The 17,502-nt window shown below is 43.7% G+C and overlaps 1 protein-coding gene across 1 annotated transcript in view; it reads right to left on the reverse strand.

The window, feature by feature from the left end:
• RSRC1 (arginine and serine rich coiled-coil 1) overlaps nt 1-17,502 on the reverse strand; it is a 167,741-nt gene that overhangs the window by 18,990 nt on the left and 131,249 nt on the right. Inside the window, exon 7 of the mRNA XM_055723632.1 lies at nt 10,750-10,818. Within this exon, the coding sequence (XP_055579607.1) occupies nt 10,750-10,818 (69 nt within the window). The remainder of the gene's footprint in view (nt 1-10,749; nt 10,819-17,502) is intronic.

Here is a 17,502-nt window from a genome sequence, read left to right on the forward strand (position 1 = left end):
TACAACACCTAAACTGGAAAACAGCATTTAATGGTTCGTGTAGGTTTCCTGACAAACAGCCACTCCATCTATTGTATTTGCTTTATTCCCTTTAGAACTTCATCTTCAAAACCGTATTTTGCACAGACAACCTGCAGCCAGAATCCAGTAAGCAAAATTTGAAAAGCACAATGCAAACGGCAGCCTCGGAAAGGCAGGACCACAGCGAGCTGCGCAAGCACGGGCTTTCTCCAGCAAACAGGTAATTTCTGCAACACGTAATATTTCAAGACCAGTTTTCTGCTCTCCAGTGATTCCCGCCCCCCCACCCCCCCAACCCCAAGGAACCCCCCGTCCTTGCAAGCATTTGATGCCTGCGATAAACCAGCCAGGTTCCAATGGTGATTTCATTGCATTAGGTTAATGCACACCACCCGTAACAACCTTTGTCTAATTAAATCACAGTGGTAATGTTTCTAACGGCTCCCAATCCTGCCTGATTGTGAATAATCAGGCTTGTTCAGCCTGCCAGCAGACGGAGATGCCACTCCAGGTGCCCTGGGGTGGACGTGGCACTTGCCCATCCCACTGCTCCCAGGACAGAGCTGGGGAAGCTTAGGGACACCCCAGCCCCAGGGTCACCCCACCAGCCCAGCCCACCTGCCGCAGCAAAAATTGACTGAAATTTTCTTAAAATTATGACAGGAAAAAAATCAATGTATCCCAGTTTTTTCCTAAAACCCTCATACTGTTCTTTTTACGGTTTATGCTTAATGTAGTTTTTAAAATGGCTTTTTAGGACTGTAAGGGCACTGGCCGAGGGCTGCATGCTTACCCATGGCTTAGGGCTTAGGCTACAAATGTAACATCTTTAAGTTAAACACATACATTTTCCAATAACTTTGCCACTCTTCTAGCCCTGCTACCAACAGATGACTTTATTGATAAAGGGACATTTTTACCCAATGCACCGTGTGACCTTTGCAAGTTAACAACACTGAGCAGCCAAAGATCCCTGTCCTTCCCTGCATCCTTACCGTGTCCCCTGCTCTCCTCCCCCTGCCACTGGCATTCCCACTCCTGAAAGATGCCACAAAAATGACATTGCCACAGCCAAATGGGACAGAATTCCCCATATCGTGAACTTGCCGAATTACTCATGATTTGAAACTTCATTAATGTCAACTTTGGATTTAAATGAAGTCACACAACATAGATGATGTCCTGCATATAAAACTCGAGCATGATTTTGCCAGCGGGACTAGGCTCTGTCCTTTTAAATGCCTGAACCGAAATCTCAGCTCTGCTAGAGCCATCCACGGGCAATTTCCCTCTTTATTTATTCCCTCTGTATTTTCAAAATGATACAGGTTAGACAGACATTAGCTCCAAGGAGCATTACATTAGCAGTACAAAGTTTTTTTCCTCTAAATAATTTCTTTCTGCACAAACTGAAAAATGTTGGTATTTTCAAGTACTTTTACAGCACAGCCTCAGTGCTTACTGACAAATGCCTTACAGAAATGTCCTGCCCCATCACAGGGGTCTAAATGGCATGTGAAACCAACTCCAATTCCTTTTAACTCAGTACACAGAAAAAAAATACAAACTGTAGTATCATGTGAGCAGTGTTATAAAAACACACGTGCCTAAAATTAACCCTGGTGAAGACAAGAAGAATGTGCTGTTTCACTGCACTCATGGCCCCCAACTCAAAATTACAAAAGAAAACATATGTTTTAAGTGAAAGAGCATTTTTTTTTTTTCCCTTCCTTGCCAAATCTTGCCAAGAAAGCATCACACTGTTGCAGCAAACCTTCCTACCTACTCCTCTAGGAACATTGTTGGTGCTGTGAAAACATGGAGATATTTTTGAAGTGCTCAATTCAGACAAAGCTGAGTCAGAGCTTCCAACTCCGAGCTACCCTGGCACATGCCCAGGCTGAGGTGGGACCCCTTCAGCGCCCCCGAAAGCTGGGCATCCCACCCACTGTGCCCGACGGGGAGGCACCTGGAGGCCCCCGGCTCTGGCGCAGGGGGAAGTCATAGAATCATGGAACGGTTTGGGTGGGAAGGAACCTTTAAGGGCCAACTGCTCTAGCCCCCTGCCCTGGGCAGGGACATCTTCAACTACAGCAGCTTGCTCAGAGCCCCATTCAACTTGGCCTCGAGTGTGTCCAGGGGTGGGGCATTGACCACCTCTCTGGGCAGCCTGGACCAGCGTCTCACCACCCTCAATGTTAAAAATTTCTTCCTAATATCTAGTCTCAATGTCCCCTCCTTCAGCTGAAAGCCATTCCCCTTTGTCCTGTCACTCACACCCCTGTACGCAGCCCCCCTCCAGCTTTCTGGCCGGCCCCTTCAGGCACTGGAAGCTGCTCTAAGGTGTCCCCGGAGCCTTCCCTTCTCCAGACTGGACAACCCCAACCCTCAGCCTGTCGCACACCAGAGGGGCTTCAGCCCTCCGAGCATCTTCCTGGGCTCCTCTGGGCTCGCCCCAGCAGCTCCGTGTCCTCCTTATGCTGGGGGCAGAGCTGGACGCAGGGCTGCAGGGGGTCTCACCAGAGCGGAGCAGAGGGGCAGAGCCCCCTCCCTGCACTGCCGGCCATGAGGGTGGGCTGCAGAGGGGCGGGAGCGAGCCCCTCAGCCGGGTTAGGCCAGCCGGGAGCACCAGCAGCACCAGTGAAACCGGACAGCAAACCCCAGGGACTGACCTGAAGTCTAAAATTCAAGGAACACATTTAAAAGTGATTATTAATTACGGAAGCTTTAATAAAAAGCCTGGAATTGATCAGTCCAATAGCCATTACCTATGGGGGTCTATCGATCCCCTTTTCTGATGATCAGCTCTGTTGAGGAAGAACACGGCTACAGCGGGTGGCCAGCAAAGATGCCATGTTTCATACTGCAATTCCATCCTTCACAATTTTTATTGTTATTTGGATGCTCTTCCTAATTTGCTGCACTATGCCACCGCAACTGTGCAAAACTTCACATTTTTATATTACCCTTGATTTGTTTCTGCTTACTTTTAATTATAAAACGTCAATAAAAAGATTAAACACACATAAAAAAAGATCACAGTGTGTGCCAGATGCTGAAACATCCTCCAGAGACTGGAAGCGCAACACCAGGTGTTTGTGTCAGACTAATGAAGCAACATTCACACACAAGGGACACAAAGGGTGAGGCTGCAGAGACTTACACTTTGCTGAAAATCTGCCATTATGAAGGCAAAACTGGAAAATTTGAAATTACAATTTTAGTAAGAAATAAAAATTCATGCATCTATACTAAATATATTAGCTAGACTAAATAATTTGGAGATTTAACAGGCTGAGTTCAAGTCATTGCCGTAACAATGAACTTCAATAAAATTTACTGAACATAAACTATGACCTAAGGCAATAACTGATGAACTTAAGGGCATCCTGATATATTTCTATATCATTGAGTAAAGCACTTTAACTTATTACAGCTACATGGCCTGACCTCATGCAATCAAATCTTTTCTTAGCAGATTCAACCTGTGTTTTTAATACCAATTACCTCAAGGTGCAGTCTTTTAACTTTTACTAAAGGAAGCATTAAGTAAAACAGCTGCTTTCCCATGGACAAACTACTGGTTAGATCCCACGACGTGAGAACTCTTGCCCAACAGGTTAAAGATGAGTATAAAAAAATAGAGCTTATCAGCTGGGATATGTGCAGACTTTATAATTAAGGGATCTTCTATATGTTGAGCCCTCCAGGCTTTCTCGTACGTACTAACTTTTCTTTTGTGACCCCCCCCCCCATCACTCCAAATCCATGTGGGCTGTAAGTCCTCAGCCTTTCAGGCACCTGCGTTTGCCGAGGTGCTGGGATGCACTCATCCTGCTCGTGAAGCGGCGCGCGCAGGAGGCAGAGGGGAGCGCTCCCTGCAGCACCAGCTATCTGCGGAGGGGTTTGGTAGGAAATTCTGATCTTGGTTTGTTGCCACCAAGAGTCCCGTAAGCCAGTATGAGTGTACAGGACAGCGCTAATTGCATCACGCCGGTGAAACACCAGGCAGTAGCCACATGCAGAAACCACGGTAGAAGAAAATCTTCTGATGCTTTCAATCTCTAATTAAACAATCTCAGTAAAACAGCATTTTGTTCACGCTATTTAGTAAAAAGGGAGTTATTCTTCATTTCTTCTTCTGAATTTCTAAGACTACTACTGAGAGAAGCTGAAATGGTAGGACAGGAGACTTCCAAATCAAAACTGCAGCTCCAAGACCATGCGATGGACAGGGACGATTCAGGACAAGGGTCTGTGCTGGTTTCATGATAACACGTCAGCCAAACCAAAGCCAGACTTGGGGGCGCTGAAAATCTGGATTCAGATATTACAACTTGGGCCCACCACAGTTATAGAAACCACATTTCATACATTTTCCACCAAACAGAAAAACCTTTACCATTGCACCTTCTCTACCGTGCCTTCATAGCAGCCCCTCACTGACGCTGCCCCTTTGCAGTTCTGAGCTCAGCGGCAGCAGGTACCTGAGACACTGTTGAGATTCTTCCCAAACTGAGCAAAATGACCCCTTAAGTACATGCACGTTACCTTTCCTTCCAAAAACACTTTAGATTTACATATTTGATATGAAATACAAAGGAGAAAAGATACTCAAAAGCCACCTACTGCGTGCACATACCCACCGATTTAACCAAACCAATTAAGCATATTGCTTTAATCGTCCATTTAGGGTACAGCAACACGTCATGTGAGCTGTGCACAGCACAATTTTCCTGCCCTGAGTTAAATCCTATTAACACACATGTCCCAAACCCTGCCCGAAGGCTGCAGCGCCTGCCCTGCCACAGGAAGGCTTCAGGTACATCCTCATCTTCATCCCCCTGCGAACACCATCAGGGATTTGCTCTGTTTCTCTGTTTAACGGACAATTGTCTCCCAGCACTAAATGCTCTAATACCTCTCTCGTTTGCATTCACCTGTTCCTCCTGCCCACGTGGGCTTCATTTCCAAGCCTATTCAAAACGATATTTTCCAAGCATGTGCCACACGACTTGTTCATATAAATGGAACAAATTAAACTGTCTCCACATATATCCTATCACATTTGTAGCCCTGATTTCTCTCCTTAACACGTGGCCAAGACACCGTATTATCTGCCTGCAGAGGTTGACCTCAGGGATATTAGATTCTGCCACATAGCTCTCTTGTACTAAACCGAGGGGAAACACTTAATCACCCCTGCCTTTTCAGGAAAAAATCAACTTTAAATTTGCCATGATGAAAAATCAATAAACCAGTAATTGCTTGGCTTATCATTGCGTGGAGGAACAAATTGGGAAGCGAAGCTTAGCGTCCACACAGATTTCAGTGAAACACACAGAGTTTCAGGATCACTAAGCCAGAAAAGGAAAAGGTCTCAGAGTGATAATTAAATCTACTCATGCTGATTTTCTGCCAAATTTATTTCCCCAGAGTATATAAAAATGTTTCACTGCTTACTGGGTAGGCATAACTAATCAATTCAACACCGGGCCAACACACACGAGAAACAGAAAATGCAAATTCCAGGATAAAGGCATCAGAACAATGCCCGCCCCAGCGCCAGCACCACCATCACATCGATTTACCTATTGAATGATGTCAAAAGCACAAACCATATTTAGCTGCACCCTGGAAAACTTCTTTTCCTCGTGATCTGCCACAAACCCTTCCGTACGTGCATGCCCAGGGTGGGCAGCACGCCATCCCAGCGCCTGCCGTGCCGCAGCAGCCCCAGCCCCCCCGCAGGGTGCGCGCCACCGTGTATGTGACATCAGAAATTTAAAAACACTGCAATGCCTGGTGTACTAAGAGAAACGACCCGACAAGCTCACAGCAATGCCCTCCAAGGCATGTGAACGCTCCTCTCGCAGCCCACCGCCTGCTTTATTTTGGCTCCTGCTGGTACCGGCCTCGGCTCCCTCGCACTTGCCAGTCCGGCGAGAAGCAGCCCCAACAGCAACGGCCCCGTCCCAGTTTTGATGTCATTTCTCAGGCAAGTCCTGAACGGGAACCAGTAAACAAAAACAAGGTAGAAAAAGCCCTCCACTGAAAACACTCTTGTAAAAAAGCGCATTTTTTGTTAATAGACCTAATTTCGTGCAGCACATTAGCATAGCTCCAATGGAAGTGCAAATGTAATCAAACTGAAAAATTCAAATGAGACGGAGGGAGCCTTTTTCTTTCTTTCTTTGCTTTTTTGTCACCAAAAAAAAAAAAAAAAATACCATTTTGCTCTGTGTCCTTCAACTGGCTATAGGGACTATGGTAATTAAAAGATTTAAAACAGCACAAGCCCCCAGTCTCTAATCCGGAGCTCAGGTCAGCTGTCTGTAGATTCTAATTTGTCCTCGATTTGTATTCATGACAGGCAAACGCTGCATATTTAACAGCAAACCAGCAGGAGGGGGCATTGGTGGGCTTGGAGGTCAAATAATTTGATTTCTGAGCAGATTACATGTAACATCCAACATCTAATCTCACACCTGATTTGGCAATAAAATTACAATAAGCGCAATGTTCAGACACCCTCACTATAGGGTGGGGGCGATGCCCAGCCTTCATGGTTGAGGCCAGACCGCAGTGCGCGCAGCGGGTGGCCATGCAGTGAGGATGCAACTGTCCGGGGCAAAGGGTGCAACGGTGCTGCAGGCACCTGCTGCCTGCACAGCCTGGCAGCTCCGGGATGGCATTCCTATTGTAAACCATAAGATGGTGAATATTGGAGAATTAAACCTTTTTTAAAAAATTTAAAATCTAGAATTTCTTTGAAAATTCACTTACTGATGAACCTACGGGTATAGGAAAACACTTGTCTGAAGCTGAACAGACAGAATAAGGGTTCATTGGGCAACAAGTGCCAAAACACGGGGCAACACCTGCCTAACTGGACATTACAGGAATTACACAATTTCATTATTAACTTTTCAACCAGAAGGGCTTGGGGAAGCAGGCAGGGAATCACTATGAACAATTATGCACATAATAAAATAGTTGTGTGATTGTATGAATTAAAAAAAATATCAAAAAGAATTGATTTTTCATACCCCCTCCCCTACTCATGCAATAGAAGCTAATCTGGTGAGAATTTAATGATCAAAAATACAAAATCGTTCTCTACGTAATCCAAAATAGAAAACAAACCCGTGATCAGTCTCAAGCGTGTGAAATAATCACAACGCTTTTTTTCCCCAAGCATGGGGAAGCCGGGCACAGGAGCAGAAGACATAGCGCTGCACACCCGGGTCACACCTGCCAGCGGGCGCCGAGCTGTCAACCACAAAGGGCAGCCACAGCGGTTTGGACGCGGCTGCAGAAGCTGCGTGAGGAAGCGAGAACCAGGACACGCTGCGCCAAGCTCCCGCGGCGAGCACGAGGTGCCCAGGGCACGGTGGGGCCAAGGGGCAGGGGCCGCGCTCCAGCACACACCCGGGTGAGTGCCAGGAGGAGAAATGTCTTCTTTGTAAGTGCATACGGGACACAAAACTACACAAAACTGGTGGTTTTCATTGTACAATTTCTCCAGGTATCTTGCATGGCCTTGGTATGCTTAACACTTGATAGACAATTTAATAAGACCAGGTATTTTTGGGGGAAAATAAAATATTTCATTCTTAATTGGTAGCTAACTCCTCTAGACAAATTGATGGGTTTTATTTAACAAGCTTCTCTTCAGGAAACATTTTCTATTCATTTTAGAACAGTGCAACACCCTTACAACTTTTTCAAAGACACCACAGGACAGTTTCTCTAGTGCTTATTAATAAACCAAAAAGAAGTTTTCCTCCTGCTTTCGCTGTCAGCCACCATTGTTTCTCACTCACTAACCAACACTTTTTTTTTTTTTTCCTCCGCCCTTCCACAGCCACCCCTCCAGTCGCTGTAGCAAAGTGGCTGCCAGCACATGAGCCATCCGCAATGGGACGCCACGCAGGACACCACGGAGGACACCACACGGGGCTTTTTCAAAACACCCGGTGCAGCCCTGTGCCAGGTCTTAATCATCACCCAATTTTATATTCATATAAATCCACTCTGCTTACTTTATCAACAAGACAAATTAGAGGCAGTACATTTTATTTTGCAAGTGTTCTGGACACTATTTTAGATACGTTGCAAAAGGAATCATCACGCACAGCTGCACCAGAGCATCACAGCTCTGAAGCACTGTCATTCCAAACTTGGGACTTTTTTTTTTTTTTTTTTTTGGGGGGGGGGGGGGGGGGGAGCGGGGAGGGAGGAACAAAACAAGCAAAACAAAAAACAGATTAAGGGAATCAATCACATGCATTTTTAATAAAGATTACACTAGAGTTTTGAAATACATACTTAGCATACTTCACTCTAAGTCCCACAATTTGGAGCTTATTAAAGACATGTGAATCTAGAAACAAACAGGGGGTGGGAAATCATGTAAAAACGTATAAATCCTGTAGGATAGCAACCAGCTGAATCACACTTGCAAAGTATACTTAATTTTCTCATTCACACATGAGGATTTAAAGAAGCTTGTTTATACCTGAAGTGCAAATAAGCTTTAAACTGCCTACAGAAATTATTGAGGCTGGAGTTCCAGCTGAAGAAAAAAAATCGGTAAGGAAGAAAATCGGAGAAATTTGATTGTAACCAAAGAAACAGCACCTGAAGTCAGTACATAAGAGACGGCAACGTGGGAACAGGTAAGATGGATTTTTCTAACCCAAAAAACTTGCTAACCACCTGTTCCAAAATCAAATATGTAAAAGATTTCCATAAAATTCAGAGCTTTTGGAGCCCTGAAGGACTTCAGCGCTCAGACTGAGTATGGTATGGCAATTCCAGGAAAGAAACATAAGCAGAGATTACCTGTTTGAGACCGCTTGGTCATTAGGAAGGATTCCTGGAAAACAAGGATGTCAAAGCAGGATAAGGAGGAAACTTGCTGCCAGGAAACTGGTGAGATTCTTAAATAGAAGGCAGTGCAGTGGGGGTTAAATACAGCACGTGTGGAAGGGGACTCAGGCTCTGGTACCCGGATGGAATAGGAGAGATGAGAAGAGACGTAGCCACAACAGATGCAAAAATACAGTTCCTGTCCTCACCTTGGAGTTCAGCCTGGCATGCTCAGGAAAAGAGAGGGCAGACGCAAGGAGACTTTTCAATAAGATCAGAGAGACTGGAAAGAAAGGTGGTGTTTTGGAAGGACCGGAGGAGATGGCATAGTAAAATCGCAAGCACCGCTACTGTCCATACAACATGTGGGGGTTTCTTCCCTTTGCTGTATACTCCAGCACCCTACTACCTCTTCCCTTTCGTATGACTTCTCCTGCTTTGGTTTAGCCTAATGATTTTGTTATCATATGACACAGGGAATTAAAAATATCTCAGCCTCTTAACTTCTCCATAAATTTCAAGCTGTCATAAACAGTTTTACTTCCTATCAGTCTCCTCCATGTATGACACCCAGGCCCTAACCAAAATATGATGGGTATTGGGGCACAACACTGATTTTCATAGTAAATTAATCCATCAAAAGGCCAGCTCTGAAAAAATCATAGAACAGTTTGTGTTGTCAGGGCCCTTAAAGCCCACCTAGCTCCAGCCCCCTGCCCCGGGCAGGGCCACCTCCCCCCAGCCCAGGTTGCCCAGAGCCCCGTCCAGCCTGGCCTTGAGCCCTGCCAGGGACGGGGCACCCACAGCTGCTCTGGGCAGCCTGGGCCAGCGCCTCCCACCCTCAATACACATGATCTCCTCCAACATGACATCATCTTCAACCCCAGGTCCCATTTATGGGGTGGTTAAAACACTGAGTGAACATCCACGCAATCCCAGGCAGGCGGGCAAGGGGCACAGTGCCAGAAGAATCAGGAACACATTTACGCGGAGACTGTTCAGTGTATTAAGTACCAGTTGCAGCCTGAAATACATCATTTAAACCAAATACGCTGAAGAGAAAGTTCACTGCAGTGACCAGTGTGTGGTAACATGTATTTCCAGAGTAAAACCACCGCAAGGCAGTGAAGATCTTCACTATATTTTTTTATATTTAAGTCAATGCAAAAATATAATGGATGTCACCGACAACTAAATGATTAATTTTAATTTGAATAGCTAAGAAACTTTCTCTGTCTATCACAGCTGAAGTGAGAACTTTGAGGATCCTCAGATTGTTTGCATTGGCTCCGTCATGCTGTTGAAAATGTCTCTTCCCATTACTCCCCAACATACAAGCAAAATACATTTGTTTAATTATCCAGGCATTATACATTAACTTTCCACCTACTGTATAGCAAAGGAAAACAGCTCAGACTCTGCCAGCTTTCAGTGCACCAGATTTCATCAGGAAAGAGATTAGCTCACTCTGACATCACACAGACTAATACACTGGCAAAATTAATTGCTGTGCTTTACTGATTTAATCGAGCAGCATAGCCACAAACCAGCGGTATTGGCTGGCCATAAGGTCTTAACATATAACTTTGTCTCAAATTATTAGGTTGCTTTAATGGCAGGTAAAATATTTTTTTTCATGTGGCTGAAATTTCCGGTGCCTTTAACAGTTCTTGTTCATCTGACAGGTCAGGAGCAGAAAGCTGCAGCGAACCTGAGGAGTGCCAGGCTGGCCACCTCGGCTTCAGATGCCCTTGTAAGAAAGTCACGGAGCCCTGCTGGAACCTGGTCCCTTAAAAATAATAGTTTGCCACTTACTGGATTTTAGTTTCTTATGGATTTAAAAACACACGTTACCTTCTTCCTTCCTTTTCTTTGCTTCTTCTTCACTTCTCTCTTTGGCCTTTAATGCTTCATCTGCTTTAGCTAAAAAGAAAAGAAACACAACAAGTGTTATAATTAGTTAATTTATCTTGCCAAACAAGATTTCCTGGGGTTTAAACCAGTTTCCTTTTTGTAGGTCCCACAATGAAGTCGATGCGCATGAAAGAACAGAATTTGGTTCTTAACGTGTTTTCTTTGAAGATATTAATACGGTGAAGGCAACAGCACACGTGGCATTCTGGAGGGCAGCTGCTGCGCACAGTACTCGCTCAGTACCAATCTCTGCACCCATTTCTTGTTACGCAGAACTTTTAAGAGTTTTTTTCCTTACACACAAACCTCCCCACCCTACCTGCCCCCAAACAAAACCGTACAGAAACAAACACAGTTCATTTGGAAACAGAAGATTTGCTGCCATAGCGAGTAATCCGTAAGACCTCTTTTGAGGATAAAACAGAAACAAACCGGTGTTTTCAGGGATGCAGAGCTGCAGCTAGCATTTAAAATGGGAGTCAAATACCTATCACTTAGTGTTAAATTAGGTAGTATACAAATTTCTCTTCATTGCAAATCACAGCAGTAGTACTTTATTCATATTATGACAGTATTCTTTAAAAAGAATCTTTTTCCCTCCAGAAACCTCTTCCCTTATTACTTAATTATCTACTAGTTGCTCAACTGCAGGGGTTTTCAAACACTTTACTACAGATGTTAAAGAAGATTAAAAATATACAGCACAGTAACAAGGGACTATCAATATACTCTGTAAATTAATTAAATTTCTGTTCTAGCACATCATTTATTCCAAAGCATTAATGTCTCAAAGGAGCCATTCTCTTTTATTGCCATCTCACTGCCTGATGAGTGAACTAAGCGAGAATAAGTCTCTAATAGCATTATACTTGATGAAATATTAAGTTTTGGAAAGTATCACCATGTCAAAAGGAAAAGAACCAAAAAGCAACAGAATTTAGAACTTAAACCAGGCCTTCTTATGCAATAAAATCACTGTAAACGGCGGCACAAATAGCAAACAATTCAGTTTTACAGATGCTTAGTCCTATCACCTACTGAATCAACCAGTAATTTATGAAAATCAAATTCATTTCAGGGTGGGTGTGAAGGGGTCTTTCCGACTGGTGTCCCTCTGCAGCCAGTAGCTACAGATTCTTAAAATATACAACTTAAACAGGGGTGTTACAAAACGATAGAAGTAATTACATAGACATCTGTTTCCATTTACATGCTTTTACTCATATTTAGACTACATTTGAAGTCATGAAATATTAAAACTTTTCTGCCAGTGAAGATCATTACAAGAATCTATTAAATTAAGACAATAAAAACAAACTGCTAGTAACTCTAAAGACTTTTACTTCATTTACACTTTATTCTCCTTGGTAAAAGGACAAGGATAATAGAAATCCCATTTAAATTCAATTTTGGTTATATGTGTAATTGTAGATATACCCCTTGAGTCATGTAAAATGCTCAGCTTATGTTTCTTTCAAATTATCCCGCTCAGATTCACATTCTACTCCTTACAACTGTCTTCAATATGTATTAGCAGAGCTCATTAGGCTGAAATTTAATAATGCAAACATCAGGTGGATTTCAAGAACCTCCATTATCAACACAAGATGGATTGCTTATATAGCTCTTGGGCCAACTGGGCACAATTTAGATTCAATAAACTACCATGCCTAAATTTGATTTATCTATTCCACTATGCTACTTTGTTCTTCCTCACCGATTTGTTGCTGCACAGGAGCAATTCATTGGATATCTGAATGGTTATCCAAGGCAGAAAAATATTAAAACACACATAAAAGATATTGCTGGTCTGTGACTAAATCTCTAGTTTGTGTTCGTTAGCTTTAAATTGCTAATTTCTAACCCCTGTAACTACAGTGGAAACTTCTGCTAGCTGAAACAGAGCTGTCCTTTCAAGTCCTGGTTAATTATACGGACAATCTAGCAATTTAGGGAGTTTCACGAGGACAATTCTCTGCTCAGAACTGCTCATTAACAACAATTTAACTTACCCCATAAATCTACAGAGCAGCACATCTCTGAGGTTATAGGGCACTGTCCATTACAACCAGCTGAAGTCACTGAAACCATGTGTCGCTTGAAGACTTTAATGCTAAAAATTCTCTTGAAATATTTTAAATTTTCTGTCATTATTCACTGGCAAAGCATTAAAACCCCAGATTTAATTTGCTTAAATCAAGTTTGCAATTATGAAAAGATTCTAACAACTTATTCCAAAATATAACGCACCCTCTCCGCTGTGTGCGCTGCTACGCCCTCACCCCGCATTTTAGGGTGTTAAATGACCACAGACAGCCCACGTTGACCACTTACAAGACCTGGTGTGTGGAAAAGAACCCAGTTCTCCTGCAGTGCGCCTTCCTTAAGCCAGAGGAGGACAGACAGCTGCTTATCACCCCCAGCAGATCAAAGAAGTCACTTCAGCAAAAGTCTGGTTTTAATTGATCCAGGTAGTTGGAGTGCTGAGATTGCTCCTGCAGCTGGGCTTCCTGCATGGATAAACAGCTAGCATGACAAAAGCCTGGGTGCTTACAAAGCTTTCTAAAATATAAAATAAATAAATAAAGAGGTGCTCGAGCTTGCAGCATTTAAGAGCTCGTCCGACCCCAGATAAAATTACAATTCTATTGATTTTTTTTTTTTCTCTGAAGGATGGGAAAATGATATACAGAAGATGTTTGAGATGTTTACCTACACTAAAACAATAAAGTTGTGAAATGCAGATATTTGGTAGTAGCCAGTGGACTATTAAGACAAGTATAATGGGATGAAAGAGCATTTTAGTAATTTCCAGGTGCCCCCTATGGAAGGGCTTGTTCCAGCCTGGGACCAGCAGCCCATTGTGCTGGATGCAGCACAAAGGAAGAAGAAATAAATCCTGTCTTTGTGCTGGGAATAAACTATGAGCAAAGACTACAGACATGCTACTCAGACAAATAAACACAATGCAGAAGTGGAACAACATTGCTAAATCACAACGAAGGCACTAACATTTAATTAAACTAATCTAGATTAAGGACCTTCTCTATTAATAAAAAACCCCAAACAAACTAAAACACGTTTCATGTTTCCATATGCACCAATAACCTAAACTCTGAACGTGCTAATGCGTGTTGAAGCTCAGGCTAGCTCTTTGGTCAGCTTCATTCCACCTGCTTCCCAAACCTGACAACCACCTAACTGGAGCCGGCACCCCCCCCCCGCCCCGGTACCCCAGCCCCCTCCAGAGCAGCACACACGGTGGCCATGGATTTGGGGAGCGCTGGAGGCAGCCGACAGTCTGAGCGGAGAGATCCCTAATGGAAACGTAGGTTGCCTGCCAGACCTGCAACTTCGGTTCCTGTTGAGGAGCAATTATTAAGTACAGATCAGCAGCTGTGGATCAATGAAAGGCAGGTCATTCCCCAGGGCCAGGGCTGGGGGGATGAACAGGTCCACTCCTTTGCCTTGCTTTAACCCGTTCAGTGCCGACCTGCAATGGCAGCTGATCGTGGGCTTACGCTAAAAACTGGGGTGAAAGGAAAGAGAAGAAAAGAGAAAAGAGAAGAAAAAATAAAAGGAGAAAGACAGAGAAAGAGAAAGGGTGATTTTGTGTGTTTTCCAGTTTGGGAAAGGGAGAGGATGTTTATATGTCTCCTCGACATTATCACTACGCTGACTGTAAAATTTGGAGATGGTACGAGACATCAGAAATTAAATGTAAGACCCGAGAAGAGCAAGTTGAGAGCTGTAGAGAAGCACTGGGTGATAATACCAGGTGGTGTAAATCAGCAGAGCTTTACTAACTTCATTAGCTTCCCTGACCTGTACCACACTTTGTATTACCAATATTTTGCAGAAATTTTCTGGTTCATGCTCAGACACCCTGCCACTCAAGCACTCTACTTACCTATGTACCACACACTCACTGACACAGAATTTCAGGTTCCTGTCCATTTTCCCAGCCAAACTTTATATACTCGCCTAGCTTTTCTTCGCTAATTCTTTCTTCTTAGCAAATGCTATTAATTCAGAGCCCTCTTCCCTCTAAACTGTTACTCTGTTACAGAAAAGAAAGTCTCCCAAGATGTACCCTCTCACTTCAGGAACTTGATACAAGTATTTTAATAAGCAGTTAATAATCTATGTCCCTCCTAAATCATATGACATGTTTTCTGTTCTCCTATAACATTTTTTTTTTTTTTAAATGACAAACAAAAGCCAGGAAAGCAAAAAGAAACTAAAAAAAAGAATTCTTCTTTTAAAAAAGAATGAACAGCCTCGTAGGTTTTGGAAAATACTTCAAGCTCAAAACATTACAAATGGTCTTATTTCCTCACCAACACGGTACAACGTCTATTTAACGTTTAACAGTGGCACTACTACTCTGTGCCTTCTGCCTTCCAACCAGCCACCTCCTGGCACTATCTGATCAGTGCGCTTCATTCAAAGCCTGCTGAAATCGGCCACACCACCCACTAACTATTTAGCTACACAGTTTGCACAAATAGTTATGCAAACAGTCACACTGATGAGAATCAGCGAGAAAATAAAAACACCCTGTGTGATGCCGCACTTGGCTGGCAGAGCACGGGAGAATCCTGGCTGCCGGCGGGAGCACCAGGGAAGCCCCAGGAGAACCTGAGGTTCAATTACAATTTTGTTGTCTAATCCCAAGTTCCGCCACACCCTACACGGCTTTGAAGACACCACTTGCTCAGCCAACTAAAACTAGGGTCATGCCCACAGATAACGGGTGCATTAAAGCCTGACAAAAAATTCTCTAATCAAAAGCTCTTGGTGCTATGATTAAAGGAAAAGGCTGGTCACCAATGAGCCTGACAAATTTCAAGGTGGAGTGAAAAAAAGCCTTTATGAACAGAAGCAAAAGTACTTTTTATACTCCTTTTCAAAACTGAAATGAACGTGCTTATACAACAAAAATGAGATAAATGATTGTTAAAAATGTACAGCCTAATGACACTGCACAAAGGAAAAACAAAATACTGACATTTGATGAAATGCAAATTAACGTAATAATAATTTGAACAAGTTCCCAAGTGCAACACGCACGGCTCCAACCAAACTCGCAAATCCTAACAATGCCCTCAGGTTTCTTCCATCCGCTGCATCAGGTGTTTTCTAAATAATTTCAGAACCACCTCTTTAAAAAAAAAAAAAAAAAAAAAAAGTTTTACTCAGCCAGCTTCCAGCTGCTGTCACGCTCCAACACGGGAGCCTGGGGCACGGGCAGGATGCCCCAAGTCCTCACAGGGTCAACCCGCATCGAGTTCACCAGCCCGCGTCACTAAGGCAGAAAGGCGAGTGCCTTATCAGGTGAACTGTTTGTGTGGAAACGGTCAGCACTGCCCCAGAGCGGCATACTTCAAATGGCGATGTGGTATTTCAAGTGGCAGAGCATCCAGGACAGTCACTGTGACAGGGTTCTGTGGCTGTCGGACTCCTCAAGTTCGGTCAGAGCCCCAAGGACCTAGCACAGCGTGTACCGGAGCATCTCAAACCCGGCGCATGGTGCCCTGGATGCCCACGCGGCCCTCTGCCATGGGCCAGCAGCGACCTGCTCACGCGGTGGGCGAGCACAGCCTGGGATGGACGCCAGGAAGGGGGCAGATCTTCCCTCTACAAAGGACGGTAACGCACGCTCACGCTTGCTTGCGCTGCAGCCTCCAGCACAGCAAGAGAGCAAAGCGAAGGTAGTTAAGGCATGAAAATGCCCTAAATGCAAGTGATAACCAAGAGAAACAAACAAGAGCACGTGGAGGAGAGGCATCACGCGCCCGTGGGAGCAGGCAGGAGCAGCCCAGCGCTGAGCAGCCCCGTGGTTTCTGAACCAGATACTTCAGCCCCTGTTTGCACAGGGTCTGGCAGCAGAATTCTGTCGGAATCCCTGAATTTGCTTCTCTAACTGCAGTCTGTAGCCAGCAAATAGTTTAAATGGTTCAAAGTACAGTGTGTGCAGACATGCCTGCAAGGTTTATCTTTGCCTAATGCTACATACTGAAATAAAAAAAAAAAAACCAAACATCTAAAATATCTTAAACCTGGACAAAAAGTACTTGTTTAACTATACTGTTAAGCTATAACCAGTTAACTCTACTAACAATACCTTTTCTTTGCTGGTCTCTTAGCCCTGCTAATACTTCTAACATTCTAATCAGTTCAAATGGCACTAGGAGCCAACGGCCACCCTTAGCTTACCATGAAGATGTACAAAAACATGCTGCAAAAATCAATAGATTCTGTATTAAAACATGCTGTCTTACTGCTTGACATTATGCTAACAGGAAACGCTGGTACAACCTCTTTGGAGACTACATCTGACAGAACAAAAAAAAAAAAAAAAGCAGCTTTTCCAGGCAGAGGAAAAAAAAAAGAAAAAAGAAATGAGAGAAAACAAATGGTCTTCACAAATAAATCAACTTCTAAATAGCATAAGTGATGTGCATCAGCCCGTCTCCGCTTGAGAGCCACTGATACTAGTGGTTTTCAATGCTTTTGTAAGGACTCGATGTATGGGTATCATCATTCCTGCTACAGCTATGAGGAACATGGCTCCCAAGCCACAGAGACAGGACACACTCCTACAGCATATGTATAATATTATCTTCTCTTAATTATTGAGTATTAGAAAAATGGAAAATTAACAGCAACAAAAACGAACTTCAATTTAAA

This window comes from Falco cherrug, chromosome 11, assembly GCF_023634085.1.
Source record: "Falco cherrug isolate bFalChe1 chromosome 11, bFalChe1.pri, whole genome shotgun sequence".
Classification (NCBI taxonomy): Eukaryota; Metazoa; Chordata; class Aves; order Falconiformes; family Falconidae; genus Falco; species Falco cherrug.